Raw genomic sequence first — 15729 nt, 5'->3', positions numbered from 1 at the left:
GCAACATCGGGTGATGTGCATCATGTGACCTTATGTGAGTGCGTGTGTGTGTGTGACTGCACCTGCATAGTCAGCATGACTGTGCAGTATTTCCTGCACTGTGATTGGTCACTAGAAGTATAAGTTCCAGCAGGGGCAAGCAAAGTTGTGGGAGATGCAGAGTAGTGTTGAGCCGGAGGCGCCGTCCGTTGGAATTGAGAATTGTGTACTGTATGTACTATCTGGACATTGTAAATATTTTGTATATAGTAAAGAAGGAGTGTGGTGGAGAACTTCTGCCTTTGAGTCCTTCTTTCTCGCCGGGAGCAGAGAGCGCTCCGACCTTGGGAGATAGGCACACAATAACAACTGGGCAGCTATCTGCGTGCCATGCCGTCGGCAGAGCTCCAGAAGCAGCAGGTATCGGAGTGGAGTCCCATCGGCCTGAGCACAGCAGCTCGCAACAGAAACAGAAATAACACCTTGTCTCTTAGGATACAGCACTAGGGGCCACTGAAGCACTGCTTCGTTTCTGCCCTTTCTGCCCTTTGGAAGTCTTTTTTACATAATGTCCTGCACAAGATTAGAGCAAATAATCAGTCCGTAAGTCATTACATTTGATCCTTCAAACATCCTACCAGCACAAATGTTATTCATTTCAATAGGATTTGCACTGTGGGAGCACTTTGAAGGTATCAGACTGTCAAATAGCATGATTTATAGACATGCCAAGTACTCAAAATGTGTTCTGTTTTCACAGTATTTGTTCTGAACACTGATGGCTGCGTAATCTGATGTAAACTATGATACCAAATCAATTACAGTTCCAGATTCCCATTGAGTGGCATCCAGAGTTATGCCTCCATTATGGGAAGGAGGGTTCTGCTGACGCAAACGGGCCATTTTGTGCAAGCTTGATGCTTCTTCCATTCTTGAAGGGAGCTTGAATTCACAGAGTGTACTTCCATATACAGAAGTGTTACTCTGGATGTTACCGTATATTGGTATATGTATACTGTCTACTGAATAAATGATACTGAAATAATATATACTAAGAAATGTGCAGGATCTATTGGGAACATTAACAAAACATGTGGTGCTGAATGACAGTTTTTTTAAAAAATTTTGTTGTTGTTGCAAACATGGACATTCCTTACCATCTTAAGAAGGATGTCTCATGATTAGTCATTTTAGAAGAATTAAATTTATTTTGGCTTCTTAGAACATTTATTCTGCATGCAGGCTCTGCTTATTAACCAAGTTGGAGAATGTTTCAGTTCTGCTGCTTAGAGAGCACCATGCTAATCCACCAAAAATCATGCTGTTTGCTTTGCACCACTTAACTTGCCTTCCTTTCCCCTCTTAAAGGACAAAGTATGCTTTGTTGTTGTTATTATTTCACACCCACTTGAGATTCCCAGGGGTCTCACATCTAAAAGATTGATGAACACATCTCCTTAGTTTCAGAAAGGCAACACCATCAGATGCTCTCTAGTTCAGCACTTCCCAAAGTGTAGGTTGAGATCTGGGCCCTCTCACTCACTTGTACTGGTTTCACTCCAAATAAGAGCCATTCCAGAAGCCCCATTACTTACTGGAGCCCCTGGAAACCACTCTAATCCTCCCTGGGCCTCAGAATGGCCCTCAGAAGCCTCCATAAGCCACTTCTGGTTTACCTCCAGCACACCAGGAGCATAGCGACCCACCACAGAGGACGAGGTGGTTCGCAGTGCTGCAAAGTTTGGGAACCCCTTCTCTAGACCATTCACCGGGCCCTAAAATATACTTTTATAACTGAGCTGGCAATTCCAGTTCAGTCTCAGTCAGAATATCTCATAACATTTAATTATTGTAAATCCAGTCTTTATTTTCTTCCCAGTGGGTGAAGCAAATCTAATAGGTACAACTTCTTGCATGTCATTACTAGATTGTTACTAAAAGTTAACAAAGATTATGAATTGTGCAAAATGTATTATGCTATTTTATACATACTATAAGAATTAAATAAGACTGTAGTAAGAGATTGCTGAGCCCAAATGATATTATTAACAGCATTTACATACCACTTTCCAACAAAAATGTTCGCAAAGTGGTTTACAGACAAAGTCAAAAAATTAAATGGCTCCCTGTCCCAAAAGTTTTCACAATCTAAAAAGATGCAGAACACCAATAAACAGCCACCAGAAATGACACTGCTAGAGAGAAAAGGGACAGTTACTCTCCCCCTGCTATAAGGGGAACACCACTTGGGAAAAGTGCCTCTTTCCCAGTTAGCAGGGATTATAAACTGAACTACAATTTGGTTGCTGTAAAAAACCCTTCCATACATGGTTATAACCCTCATTGCCATTGGCATCTTTCAGTCTTGGGAGACTATGGTATCGCGCTTGAGGGAGAACCCTCAACTCACATGTCATTCAGATGGAAGTTCCCATTTTTCACTGTGCATCCCACTTTTCAGCCTGGTCTTCCCCCACCTCACTAAGCAGCTGTTCTTAGAAGCTGAGCAGGCCTTACTGCATTGACCCATGTATATGTGGATCTAGGTTTTCAGGGTCAATTTTAAGGCATACACTTTTTGACTTATACAGTATACAGAAGTACATTTTGAGTGTTCAATGCACATCGCATACATTCTCTCTCCAATCCTTACAGTAACTCTGAAAAGCGAAAATCATGATTCCTCTATATTGCAGACAGGATGTTACCAGCTAAATTGTGGTGAGATTTGAACTGCAGAGTTTGTGTCTCACAGGTCACACTCAAATAGTTCAATAAAACCCAATCCCCCCTTCCCCCCGATGCAGCCATGCCAAAACAGCTCACACTGCATCCTACGAGGGGCAGTTTCAGAGGGAACAGAAGTTCCCTTACCCAGGGTTAAGCTTCTGAGGCCCAGCCAGGCCTACTTGGATCTGCAAGTCTGCATGTGCCTGAGCTGGAGGATTGGTCTCGAAAGGGGGCTTCTTTCCATCTCTTCCTGTCAGAGCCTCAGCAGAAGCAGCACAGTTCCCATGTGGGCTGCATAAAGAGCTTTCCGAGAGCGTATTCAGCCTGCAGACCCTAGGTCTGACACCCCTGACCTACTATCAGTTGGCATCCTTCAATCTTGGAAGATTATGGTATCGCACTCTGAATAGTGGTTCTGGAACAGTGTGCTGTCCAGTGCACGAAGCCTAGGTAAGGTAGATATGGAGGATAGACTGTTAGCCATGTAGCAAATCCCCCCTCTCCACATCGCTGAAATGGTCCAATGGAAAGGCAGCATACAAATAGGCTTATAGCTGATCTTTTATTAGCTGTATCTTTTAGCTGTAGAGTCTTTTATCTAATACAGGTCTGCTTTAAAGAATTGAATAGTTCAGATATAGAGTTAGTTTAGTACAGAAGTTAGTTTACTGCAGAAGTATCCAGGGGCTGACTATACAACCCTAAATGTATTGTCTGAAACCTCTTTTATTTTAAAATACTTTAAATGAACTGATCCTTATTTTGAATAAGCTTTGTGTATAGAATACAATTGGCCACTGGATTAAAACACAAAATGCCTCGTCACTGTATTAGCACCTGATCTGAAGGTTCAGTAAATGTCCTCAAAAAGGTTTCATTTCTGCAGTAGATCTGTTTTCTAGTGGGAAACTATGTTAGTATTTTTTTTTAAGTAAGATAAAACAATTATGGAACAATACATGCACAGGAATATATTCATATAAAATGCCATTCAGCTTTGTGTTACATTAGAAACAACAACCTCAACCACCACCCTAAATTTTCTTCACTGAATTTCTAGAATTTCAGAAACAGAGGCTAACTCAAAATATCCTCCCTTCTGAAGTTTTCTATGCTGCTCCTCAGTCTCACTGAAGGAGCAATAGAAGGAGTCATAGGACATGCTTGTTCAACCCTGGACATATTTAATGCTTTTTCAAAACTCGGAGTGGAAGCAGAAACATATTTTAAACAAAGCCAGATCTAAATCCCACATCAATGATAGGCTAATGCAATGTAAAAGATAGGACTTACTATTGTTATTGTTAATAATAATAATAATAATAATAATAAATATGAGAAATAGAATAATATGCCAACAAGTTATAGTCAGAGATTTTAAAAGAAAATGATATATATTTTCAGATATATATTTTCTTAAACCAACTATGACTACCTTTTGACCCAAAGACAACCATAAATAAAAATAAGCCTTCAAGCTTGCTTTGTATGCAATTTAATTTGTCCTTTAAGTTTATCTGTCTGCTTTCTCACCCACTTTCACAATACATAGGCTGTTGTTCCATGACCAAGCATTATTAAATTGCACTTATCAATCATTCTTGCCAGGAATGTCATCGCCAACTACATTAAAGAAGTCAGAGAAGTCTGGTTTCAGCAGTCCCTCGCCTTCGCAGACCTCCTCCCTTGGAACGGCATTCACACAGCATCATCGACCTGTCATTACAGGACCCAGAGGTGAGGCCTTACCAAAGTGCATTAGTGGGCTTGACGTTCAACTATGGCATCCCTAGACATCAAACTGTGGTACAAGAGAGAGATGCTGCCTCTAGGGTTTGGGGCAGAGCGAAGGTGAAGGTTAGCTATCTTAGAGCCCAGTCCTATCCAACTTTCCAACACTGGTGCAACCACAATGCAGCATCAAGACAAGGGAACAAATGTTCCCATATGTTGAGGAGGCCTCTGTGACTACCTCTCTTCCACAGGATGCAGTGCATGTCCCGTGGGCATGGCTGCACTGGCACTGGAAAATTGGATAGGATTTGGCCCTTAGTCTGATTATTTAAGGATAGTTTTGAATGCCTAAGTTTCTGAGGAAGGAAAGTAGCTCCACTTGAAATCAAAGTAGATGATGTTTTAATATTTTGTAAATATATATTACAGATTCATAGGATTGCCTTCTAACACGATTATACACAGAACGAAGTTCCCACTAGAGAACTCCATGTGTCCAACACCCTATAGCGGTGCCCCCCAAAATCCATTTCTGATGAGCGAACAGCCTGGAATATGGTATGGGGGACTGCTGAGGGAAAGACGAATACCAGTCCCTCCATTTCAGGAACAGAAGTGCCTTTTGTTTGCCCAAACTGTACTTAAGATACAACCCATTGATTTTGGTTCCACAAGATGACCTTCGTTCTATTGCTAAATCACTTTAATCTTTCAGTAATCTTGCTTTTGCACTGCATGCTTTTTTGGCTTTTAATGTGTAGGATTCTCTATGTCACACCCTTATTCACATCCTCTTTTGAAGGTATAGATGACTCTCAGCCCAATTCTAATGAGACTGCCCAGACAGAGATCTCCTTGAGGTAAGGGAAAAGTTTTTCCCTTACCTCGTGTTGAGCCCAGCAGCTCCTATGAGTCTGTTTAAATCTGGACCAGCTCGGTCACTGGCGCAGATTCAAGTAGACCAGTGTAAGGCTTTCAGCCACGGGAGGGGGGATAGAATTTGGTGGTAGCCTCCTTCACTGTCCTGGCCCTCCTCTTGGTCCTGAACTGCCCTCTTCCCTGTCCTCCTCCCAACCAGTTTCACTCCTGCATCACCTTCCCTCCATCTTTCCCCCACCCTGGAACACCTCCCCACCTCTTAGCAAGGAATTTACCGCCAATTGCTCTTCTGATCTTCTGACAGGCGCAGACACCCAATGTCTGCCTGTACTGGCCTCTCCACCGTCACCTCTATCCTTCTTGGCACCATGACTTGCCTTACAGCACATTTGTGACAGCTATCTCCTGGGCAGCATGCAGGACAACAGTGCTGGCCCAGAATGGTTTGGGCTGCTAACACTTTTATGAGAGACTTAAAAATAAAACTGGTAACGTTCGCATGTTTCTCTGGGCTGTATATAGACACTTTGTTAGCAAGGAATCTCCAAAATATAATAAAAACAAAAATGCAACTTGATTCATTTCTAAAATAGATGCTTACAAGGATGTACTTGCCTAGTGAAAAGTTTAGATAAATCACGCCCACCTTGTTTTTCAGGCATCTAAGAATTTGCATTTTGTACCAAGAAATTTTAAATATTTCTTTAAATATTTCTTCTGTTGCACAAGAAATTTTTCACTCTTAAAAAACTTTATCTGAGAAAAAATAAAATGGATAGCAGTGCAAGAATTATGTTTCTTCCTGTAGTACTTTGATTTATTGGGCGTGCTAATTGGTTAAGCAGAGAAGGCTTGCTGTAAATTCATATTTGGCTAAAAAAAGATGCTCATATTTTATTTCCCTTGAAGTCTAAGTATACTGTCAATTACACCAATATAAACCTGAAGCCAACGGACAGCAGTGATGTATAAAGTGTCACCACTGTGAAAGTTTGCTGAGTGGTCCTGCATAACTTTCAAAATGAAATCACACTGGAATTATTCAGTAGGGAGGGGGAGAGGATGAAATTATTTGCTGCTAATCATATAACCAGTTGCTAGGAAGCAAACACGCATTTTAGAAACAGTGTTGGTAATTGGTGATAATATCAAGGTATTTGTGGGGTTGGAGTTCCATTAGCAGCATAGTCAGCTGTATATCAGCTAACTCTGAAGTCCTCCTCTGAATCACAGGAGCAGCCTGGTCCTGTCTTAGACACTGGTTGCTGCTGCTCCTTCAGGGGATTGCCTTGCCAGAAGTGGAAGCACCTTATGCCAGCCAAGCAGGAAGAGGGCTGACCAACTGAGTCGCCTCTTTATAAAACCTTCAAACCCCCCTTGAAGTGTTGTTTGCAAACATTTCAGTGCTATGGGTGGGGCTCCTCTCAGATGATTTCGTAGGGCCTGTTCCATAGTTTTTAATAACTCTGAAGTCCCACTCTTCCTTTCCCTGATTGTGATGGTTTGCTGCTGAGGGAGCCTTTTCAGCATTAAAGAGAGGATGCAGGATGTCCCCAAGGACTGGTACATTGGAATCTAGTCCCTCCTTGATCCTGTCTGCAGCAAAGCATAGCACTGAACTGTTGTCTTCATTTTGTTTTTCTGTTGCTTGGCGAGGGATTCTTGATTAACACCCTGTTCAGTAGCAATTCTGTTCATCCTTTTTGTTTTAAGTGATACTGGTATTCTAACCAATCTTATGTGCTCAAACAAACAACTCCAAGGTTTTAAGGTAAATATTTATTCAGAAGCATCTGTGTCTTTTATATAGCAAAAAAACTCAGTTTTGAACATCAGGGTTACTTGTTCCACTTCTTATTAAGATATTTTCATGTAATATATTGACACATAAATAAGGAAAGTTTGCTGCAGTTTTTGTAGAGCATTGCCTATAAAGTTATTTATGCCAAAAGTTGATTGCATTGGCCAGTCTCACTTTAAACTTTTACTGTAGAAAAATAATTGCATTTCTTGTCTTTTCACCCTGAAATTCGGTTAATAAAGACTACCAACTGTTTATTATTCTGTCAATAGATTTGGTTTTCTTTCTTTGTTGCTTCTGTTAGAAGGATTTAATTCAGCAAGTGAAAGTAAGACAAAGCATAGGTTAATGTTCAAGAGGGACAAACTGAAAATTCTTGTGATTTTCAGCAGCAATTTGGACCCAAGGATGTATACTACCTTTGTACACTTCAATTTCTCACTGGCCTGGTCGGATTTCAGGAGGCACCATCAAATTGCCTTCTGCTAAAAGAAATGCAATGTTTTGGGATGGGTTTTCATTGCTCTGGGCAGCTGCTTTGCATGTTGCATGCCTATATATCGATACAAAAAACTAGCACCTATCTCCCAGTTGTGTGACTTGATCTTTAAACAGTTGCCAAACATTTTGAGGAGTTGAGGTCAAATCAGGGTTTGAACCCTGTGAAATCTGACAACCAATATTTGTAGTCAGGATTTTGGCTGAATTTGTGGTGTCTTTTGTGGAGAGTGGCCTCAAGTTGCATGAGAGACAGCAGTTCAGTCCTATGGGTCCCAACACCACTGGGTATAGCGATGCCGAAATGACTACCACTGCATCCAGCAGGTCCCAGATTAATGCCGGAGGTCTCCTCAGGGGAAGAGGACTTTTGTTGCTTTCCCCCAGGAAACGACACCAGCCCTGCAATGGACCTCCTCGCATCTGCACCAGGTGTTTTGCCAGTGAAGATGAGAGAAACGCCATGTCGGGTTTTGCAGCCCAACATGGAGGGTAGGATCTGCTGGTCCCACCCCCCTCCTGGACTGATTCCTTCCCCCGCCCTCCCCCTGCCCCAGAATATTTCCCCTGCCCTGCAAACCCACAACACCACCCAGTGGGTGTATTTACTACCACTGGTGCCACAGAGTTGTCAGTGAGGCCCTGAGGCCCTGTGCAGGTCGTCCCTCCTCCCTGGATGCCACGGGCATGCCTTACAGCACGTTTGTGACACCCAGGGCCAGCACCAGAGCTCCGTACCAGCGTTCAGGGCAACTAGGATTGCGTCCTAAGTCTGCAATCCTATACACACTTACCCAGGAATAAGTGTGTTTGAATCTAATGAGACTTACTTCTGAGTAGACATGCATGGGATTGTGCTGTTAGCCCATACTGACTAAAACAAAGAAGCTGAGAAGTGAGGTCACAGGAATATGGACAGGCAGGGAACAAGTAGGGGTCAGGCAAAGCCGAGAGATAATTATTGGAGTGGTGAGTATCTCTCAGCAACACAATGTCTATCTACAGCAGTGGTTCTTGAACTTGTCCAGCCCGGCTCCCCTGATCCTTGTGGCCATTGGCCACAGCTCCCCATTACATCATCTCACCTCAGTTATCCCCAAAATGGGGATGAAGGTGTTATAATTATACACTAGAAACAAGGCTGCCAGCACTCTGAGGCTGCAGTCCTAACAACACTTACCTGAGAGTAAGCCCCATTGAACAAAGTAGGACTTACTTCTGAGTAGACCTGGTTAGGATTGTGCCCTGAGTTTGTTAGCAGCACACCTGGAGGGTTTTGGAAAGGGGGGAAGTGATGAATTTGCTGGGGGAGGGGAAGACTTTGTTTTGTGTGTATCTGCTAATTGCAAACTGAGACCCATAGACTGTTTGGCTGCCATCCTAACCTCACTTTCCTGGGAGTAAGTCCCATTGAACACAATAGGATTTACTTCTGAGTAGACCTAGCTAGGATTGTGTCTTTTGTCTTATAATAGCAGCTGACATGGGAAGTAACCCCCCCCCCCAAAATAAAGGAGGCAAGGGGAAAAAGGGGGGTGGCTGAAAAGGAATGGGTATTTTTATTTTTTAAGCAATTTTTGGAGACAAAGCCATCAAGAGTGGCTTTTTTTCTTTTTTGAAGGGGGAGGAAAAGGTGAAGATCCTTGGTTAAGCTGACGCAGATCCCATGCCTATGTAGGTCTACTCAGAAGTTAGTCCCATTTGAGTCAATGGGGCTTACTCCCAGGAAAGTGTGGATAGGATTGCAGCCACACCCAGGAAGATTACAACTCACCCCCAAAGTAGATGGGGGCTGCTCACACACATACCCCCCAACATGCAGATGCCACCCCTATTCCCCCTAGGCAAGACGGAGGGATACAGGCTGGGGCATTTGGACACCCCCCAAGAGCAGGCTGGGCTCCCTCTTTCCCAAGTGGAGGAAAGCTTCACTGCTCTCTCTAGGTCAGGCTTCCCTCCCAGTTTGAAGCCTGCCAGGAGCGCACCCTGTGCTGATGAGATGCAGCACCTCTGCTGCTGCTCAGCCAGCGTTCTCTCCCACCTCCCCCCACCATGTTTCCCACGCCCTCCCCAGCTCATGCTGCCCCCCCACCCCGTTCTCAGCCTCAGAAAAGCAGCAAGTCAGGAGGCAGCTCCTGCAACTGAGCAGAGCAGCTGTGGCCACCTCTCTCCCTGAGATGCAAGCCACGCCTCACTAGGGAGGCCCGACACACAGATTGATTACCTCAGATCTAAAGTGAGAATATTTGAGACAAGGCTAAAGAGTTGAGTAAAGATTGGGCCAGGGCAATGCGACCCTTGGTTGATCTTGCGAATGCTTGGAAAGATCAGGTGCACGGGCTGTATGCTTTGCTCCTTCCTCCATACATTGGGCTGCAGCAGCTTCAGCAGATCACCACAATAGGATAAAAAATTAAATGTGAATTCCAAGCTATTGAAGGAGTTAAATGTTGTCCCAACTCTAAGAAGGTTGAAGAATCCTGTACTGGGCATTAAGGAAGCTATTAGAGAAGAAGCTCCATCATAGGGTTTGATTAGATCTCTGTTCACTGTTTAAACCTGCCATATTGAAGAAGCTTGGAAATGGTTAAAATTAAGACTAAACAAAAGTCAGGAACCATGTAATTAAAACTCTACCTTTATTGGATTTTAAAGAGTTGCCCTGTGACATAGGAAATATTTAAAGGAGCAGCTTATTTAGCTAATTTGTATGTGAGTGAAAAGCTTAGAGGACTACTACCCTAAATTAGCTATAAGGCCACACACTGAGATTGCCTCATAAAGGAACCTCATTGCTCAGCTTCGCTATGTGCAACCATTCAATAACTGCTAGATAAATGCATAACTAAAAGCTCTATTACACTAATAATTTGCACAGAGATATATGTGTAGGACACCATGCTGGGTTAATTTGTCATCCCTGCAGCAAACTTCTAGAGAGGGCCTTTTTAGTGAGGAATTGTGTTAATATTTTGTTCCATTGAGGACATGTTAGAGCAACATGATGACTTGGTCGCTTAATCTCTTAAAGAGACAAAAATGCCCTAAGGGAAAAGTGCCAGAGAGAAGAATGGGGTGATTAACAACATGGAGCTAGATTTAAAGTTATCCTGATAAGAGAGGCTTGATTCACCCATATAAAAATAAGGGACAAGTTAAAAATAAGAGGAATTTTTGAACATACTAATAGAATTTCATGCATTTCTAATAGCATAAAATTGAATATTCTCCGACCACAATATTTAGCTTGCTGTCTTGCTTATTACATATTCAGTTTCATTGCTTTTGTTTAATGTGGCTGTGACATTAAATGTTGAGCTTTGGACAGGGTATTGAACTGTAGTATCATGTGCTGAATTTCCTTTTATGCCTCCTCTCTCTCTCTCTCTCACACACACGCACACACACACACAAACACACAGTATATTATTATTTTTAATTCCAGAACCCATGTTTAAGCATCAGAGCTCAGAATTTCCAGCCTCTCATACTGACAGAACCATAAATCAAATTAAAGTTAAGTGAATTACTGTACCATGGAACTATAGCTTTAACAATGTTTATGTAGTATCACTTTACCATCTACCAAGTGGAAGCGGTGAAAAACACTGATGTTAGAAATGGGAACCAAGAATCCTAATAACTGAACAGCAATATATCACTCCAGTCTCATAGCTTCTATTAACATTCTCCTTTTCTTAGTATCGAAACACAATTATATCATTGCATGCATAAAGGATAGGGTTTTGTTAAAAAAGAAAAATAAGATATATATTCATATTTCATATATATCATTTGCATTTAATAATGAATTAATTCTGTTTTGGTAAGTTTTGATTGAAATCGCTAATTGAAATTACCTATAGAAGTATAGGCTGCTCAGTGTAAAATGTAGCATCACAATCCTGTGCATGTCTATTCAGAATTAGTCCTACTGTGATCAGCGGGACTTACTCCCACAAAAGTGTGTATAGGATTTCAGCCTAACAGCACAATCCTATGCAAGCCATATTTAAAGTTATAAGTAGAAAAGTTATGACTTTCCCATGAGGCAGCTTAAAAAATTTCAGCAATAGAAGGCCTTAATCCATCATGACAGTTTTCAAGCATCTAGTTTTAGCTCCAAGGCTTCCAGAGCTTCCTTAAGACTACAGTCTTACATACACTCTTACTTGGAATTAAGGCCCATTGAAATAAATGGAACTTCCTTTACACGTATGAGACTATGCTGTAAATATCAGAATAGAGTGTTTCCTGTCTTAATTTATTTTGCAGCCCAATCCGATCCCACAGAACACAGTTTCACCGTCATAAAGTGGCTTTACATTTTTTCCCTTACCTGGAAGAGACCTTTGGGCCAGAAACTCCCCAGTAAGATGCAGCACCTGCCCCATTGTTGAGGCTGCATGGGGTTGATAGTGCAGGGGGTTAGGTGGGATTGAGCTGCCCATTAAATTAAATGGAGTAGAACAATGCTAAATACAGCATAATAGTCCAGCAGGAACAAATAATATGATGGTGATTTATTTCTTTATATGGCATCAAAGTGCATGGCAATTTATAAGGTATAAGTGGATGTGTCCTCTGCCTGGAAAAAAAGCTTGTAGCCTAAAATTCAGTTCAGTGCCAGACACAAGATAAAAGGAAGGGATGGGTAAATAGGGGAGGAATATGTCTTTATTTCAGTTGTACAAGCTTAAGCTTAATCACACCCAGAACTTAAGTAGCACATAGGATGCATTTTACTTGTAATTCAGTCCCTAAAACTATGCATCATGTAGAGTCTTTACTTGAACAGATATCTTAATAGATCAAAAAACATTAGTGTGTCCAAAATACTTTATTACCCCTTGTCTACTCACCTGAGATGCATGGGGAATTACTCAAAACAAATTTTAAAACTGCTGTTTTGAAACTCCTGAAAGATTTAGGGCCCGATCCTATCTAACTTTCCAGTACACTGCGTCCTGAGGTTGGGGGAAGAGCGTTTGTTCCCTTACCTTGTAGCTGCATCAGTGCTGGAAAATGGGATAGGATTGGGCTCTCAGATAGGCAAAATGTATTTAGGACCTAATCCCCCTCCCAACTAATAACAGAGTCATGCCTGCAAAGCATGATTGCTCCCCTGCCTCCTCTCTCACCTTGGGCTGAGTCGCCTCCTTTAAAAAGCCAGCTGTGGAAAAAACGGGGCTGCTACCGGGGTGTATGTGTGTCTCTGAGTTCTCTTTACTCATTCCCCTGCAGCCCCCTTCCATCCGTAAACAAGGTAAGAGAGGGTGGGAGGGACTGAGTAAGAGCCAGGACAGAAGCTGTGAGAGAAAGGAGAGTCACAAGCAGCAGCTGGGGGACTTATCAGGATGATCTGATGCTTGACAGTCCTACTCACAAATAGTCCCCTTTCCACCGGCCATTCAATGAATTTGCCCCTCCTCTGCTCCTCCTCCTGATCTCCCTCAGCCAATGAAAATATGAGAATGCCCGTCCTTTGTTCAACGATCATCCATTCCTTCCTTTCTATCAGAGATGGGCAAAGAGAGCCCAGTCCCGCCTCCCCACTCCTATGTGCATTAACCCCTTCCTGCCTCCCACCTGGAACTCCCTGCTACTCAGGGAATGCTTGCCCCACAAGGTTTTCCTTACGGCGAAAACAGTAAGCAAGCAACCCCTAGACACAAGCAGACTCTAGTCAGTACGCATGGGGACAAGTGCTGAGTCAGAGGGGCCCTGATTTGAGTCTTTTTCGAGTCTTCCACTCATGAGTCTTAGAATCAGCAAAAATCACGCATTTTTGCAACTCAAGTCTGAGTCACCTGACTCAAGTTCCCAACACTTCCTTGAGGAAGTTCCATGACTGCCCCCCACCTCAGGATGCAGTGCATGTCCTGTTGGCATGACTGCATCAGTGCTGGAAAGTTAGATAGGTTTGGGTCATTTGAAAAAAAATTGAATAAAATTAAACTACTTAGGACAGTGGTTCCAAAACTGGTAGGTCGCGACTCACCAGGCAGGGCTGGCTTTTAGGCAGTTGGGGAGATTTCACCCAGTTAGGCCCCGTGCATGGTGCGGGCCCTGCACTGCCCTTCTTCCCACTACTCCTTCCAGTTGGCCTGAAATTGGGTCACTTTGGAAGCAGCACCTACCCACAGCTGCTTCTGATTGGCCCGAAATTGGTGCCATGCAGGCAGCAGCATGTGTGCCTCACTCTTTTCCCACCCTCACATCCCGTGGCACCATCCTCTCCCCATCTTGCTCCAGAGTGGACTGCTGTGAACAGGCAGCAACAGGTGAGAGTCGAGGAACACTCCAGGCAGGTGCATGCTCCCTCTGACCGAACTCCCAGGCACCTATTCTGCACAATCACTACAAGTATAGGAGTCCTAACCACTTGCACAGAAGTAACAGATTTTTTTTTTTCTTGGTCTGGCTCCATTCAAGCTAAGAGCTAAAAAAAAAATAGTAGAGGAGGCCCTGTAGCTCCTAAGGCCGGCTCTGCCACCAGAAATAGGGCATTCCGCCTTAAGGGAAGTATCCCTGCTCCAATGGCAGTGACAATACTGCAGAGATTGCAGTGCTGCCATTGCCAGCGGCTTGCTGTAGGAGCCACAGGGTCTTGCTCAGACCTCACGAAGAAGGAGAACTGATCATTGGAATGATTATGTGCTGATGTGAAAGAGCTTTGAGCAGGCACTAAATGGAAGCATGACTCTTCAAACTCTCAGGAATTTTGAGAACCACTGCCTTAGGTGATCGCAAATGTCCCAAAGTGCTGCAGCTTTCTGTTCCAATTAAAGGCCCTTTATTAGCACAACCTTGCCTTACCTCACCCCCCTCCAGGGCAAGGTCCTGGCTGGTTCTTAGGAATAACTAGGAAACCAAGATGGAGATGAGAGAGATTGTGCACATTTTGGAAAGTGAGGTCAGGGCAACATCTGGGAGTTTGACTCTCCATTCTGTTGAGCTTATCATCCCTTGTTTGTATTATGCAATATTACTGAATGAAAACATTTTTGCAATATTTGGTGCTGAAGATGCACAAATGCTTCAATTACTGGTCAATGTTATGCTTTGCTTTTCACCAAAGGAGACACAGAGATGTGAAATATTAAAATGTTTAAGATCTCCTTTGCTGAATGGTTAGCTTGGCACCCTCCATGAACAAGTTTAAAGACTTTGACCTTAATGATAGGGTAGGAACATTGCTACAGGTACAGCTAGAAGTATGGTCTTTTGGATGCTTTTTCCAGTACTTCAGCATCTAGTCAATAATGATGCCTAGAGCAGGTGGGGAGATTTCATAAATGTTTGAACTGGTAATAGCCTTGCTTGTAAATGTCACTTCCTGAGAGTTCATATGCAGCTGTTCACTTCATGTGCCGTTTAACAAGTTGCTGTGGACAAACGAGTGTCGCTTTATGTTAGTAGCACCAATATAGCAGTTGGGAATTCCAGCTGTTCCATCTGGATCATTTCTGACATATTGTGATATATTGCAAATGTAGACTAAGCTGTGCTGTTTTGTTCTTATAGTAGTTGATGTATTGATTGCATAGCTAAAAGTGAGTATGAGAGAGAGCCACTTCTACCTCATCTCCTTCAAAGCTTCTGTAGTGAAAGGTTTTACGGGCTGCAATCCTAAACACACTTTCCTGGGAGTAAGCCCCATTGAACACAACAGGACTTACTTCTGAGTAGATATGCAAAGGATTGGGCTGTAAATGACTGAGCAAAGGTTAGGACAGTAAAGAGAGATAATGTTTAAGATGGCTCCATCAAAATATAGAACTTGTCCACCCTCTTGCAGCACTAGTATTGTTACAGTGTTATAGCTACCAAAGCCACGTCTTTATTTACAAATAAACTGGTTGATCATTAAATGGAGGTGAACAGTACTGCATCTTACAAAGCACAACAGGTTACATCAGAGCACTACCTAATGGGCCATTAGCTTACAGCTCAGTTCCACTTTCACTTTCTCTCTATGTCTCAAAAGCTTCCAGAAACTGCTTCTTTAGTTCTTTCTTACACTCTCACATCATCCTGCTGGATGAGTCACTTCTGATACTTTCCCTGCAGGACTCCGAATCATTAACCTCCAACCTTAAGGGACT

At 42.9% G+C, this 15729-nt stretch overlaps 1 protein-coding gene across 4 annotated transcripts in view; it reads left to right on the top strand.

The window, feature by feature from the left end:
* Nucleotides 1-15729, top strand: part of NFIA (nuclear factor I A) — a 367330-nt gene that overhangs the window by 289440 nt on the left and 62161 nt on the right. For all 4 annotated transcript variants that reach the window (XM_066626587.1, XM_066626588.1, XM_066626585.1 and 1 more), the window contains exon 7: nucleotides 4318-4446. In XM_066626587.1, coding sequence (XP_066482684.1) covers nucleotides 4318-4446 — 129 coding nt within the window. The remainder of the gene's footprint in view (nucleotides 1-4317; nucleotides 4447-15729) is intronic.

Source organism: Tiliqua scincoides, chromosome 4, assembly GCF_035046505.1.
Source record: "Tiliqua scincoides isolate rTilSci1 chromosome 4, rTilSci1.hap2, whole genome shotgun sequence".
NCBI classification, from domain to species: Eukaryota; Metazoa; Chordata; class Lepidosauria; order Squamata; family Scincidae; genus Tiliqua; species Tiliqua scincoides.
This window is presented reverse-complemented; position numbering and strand designations above follow the sequence as displayed.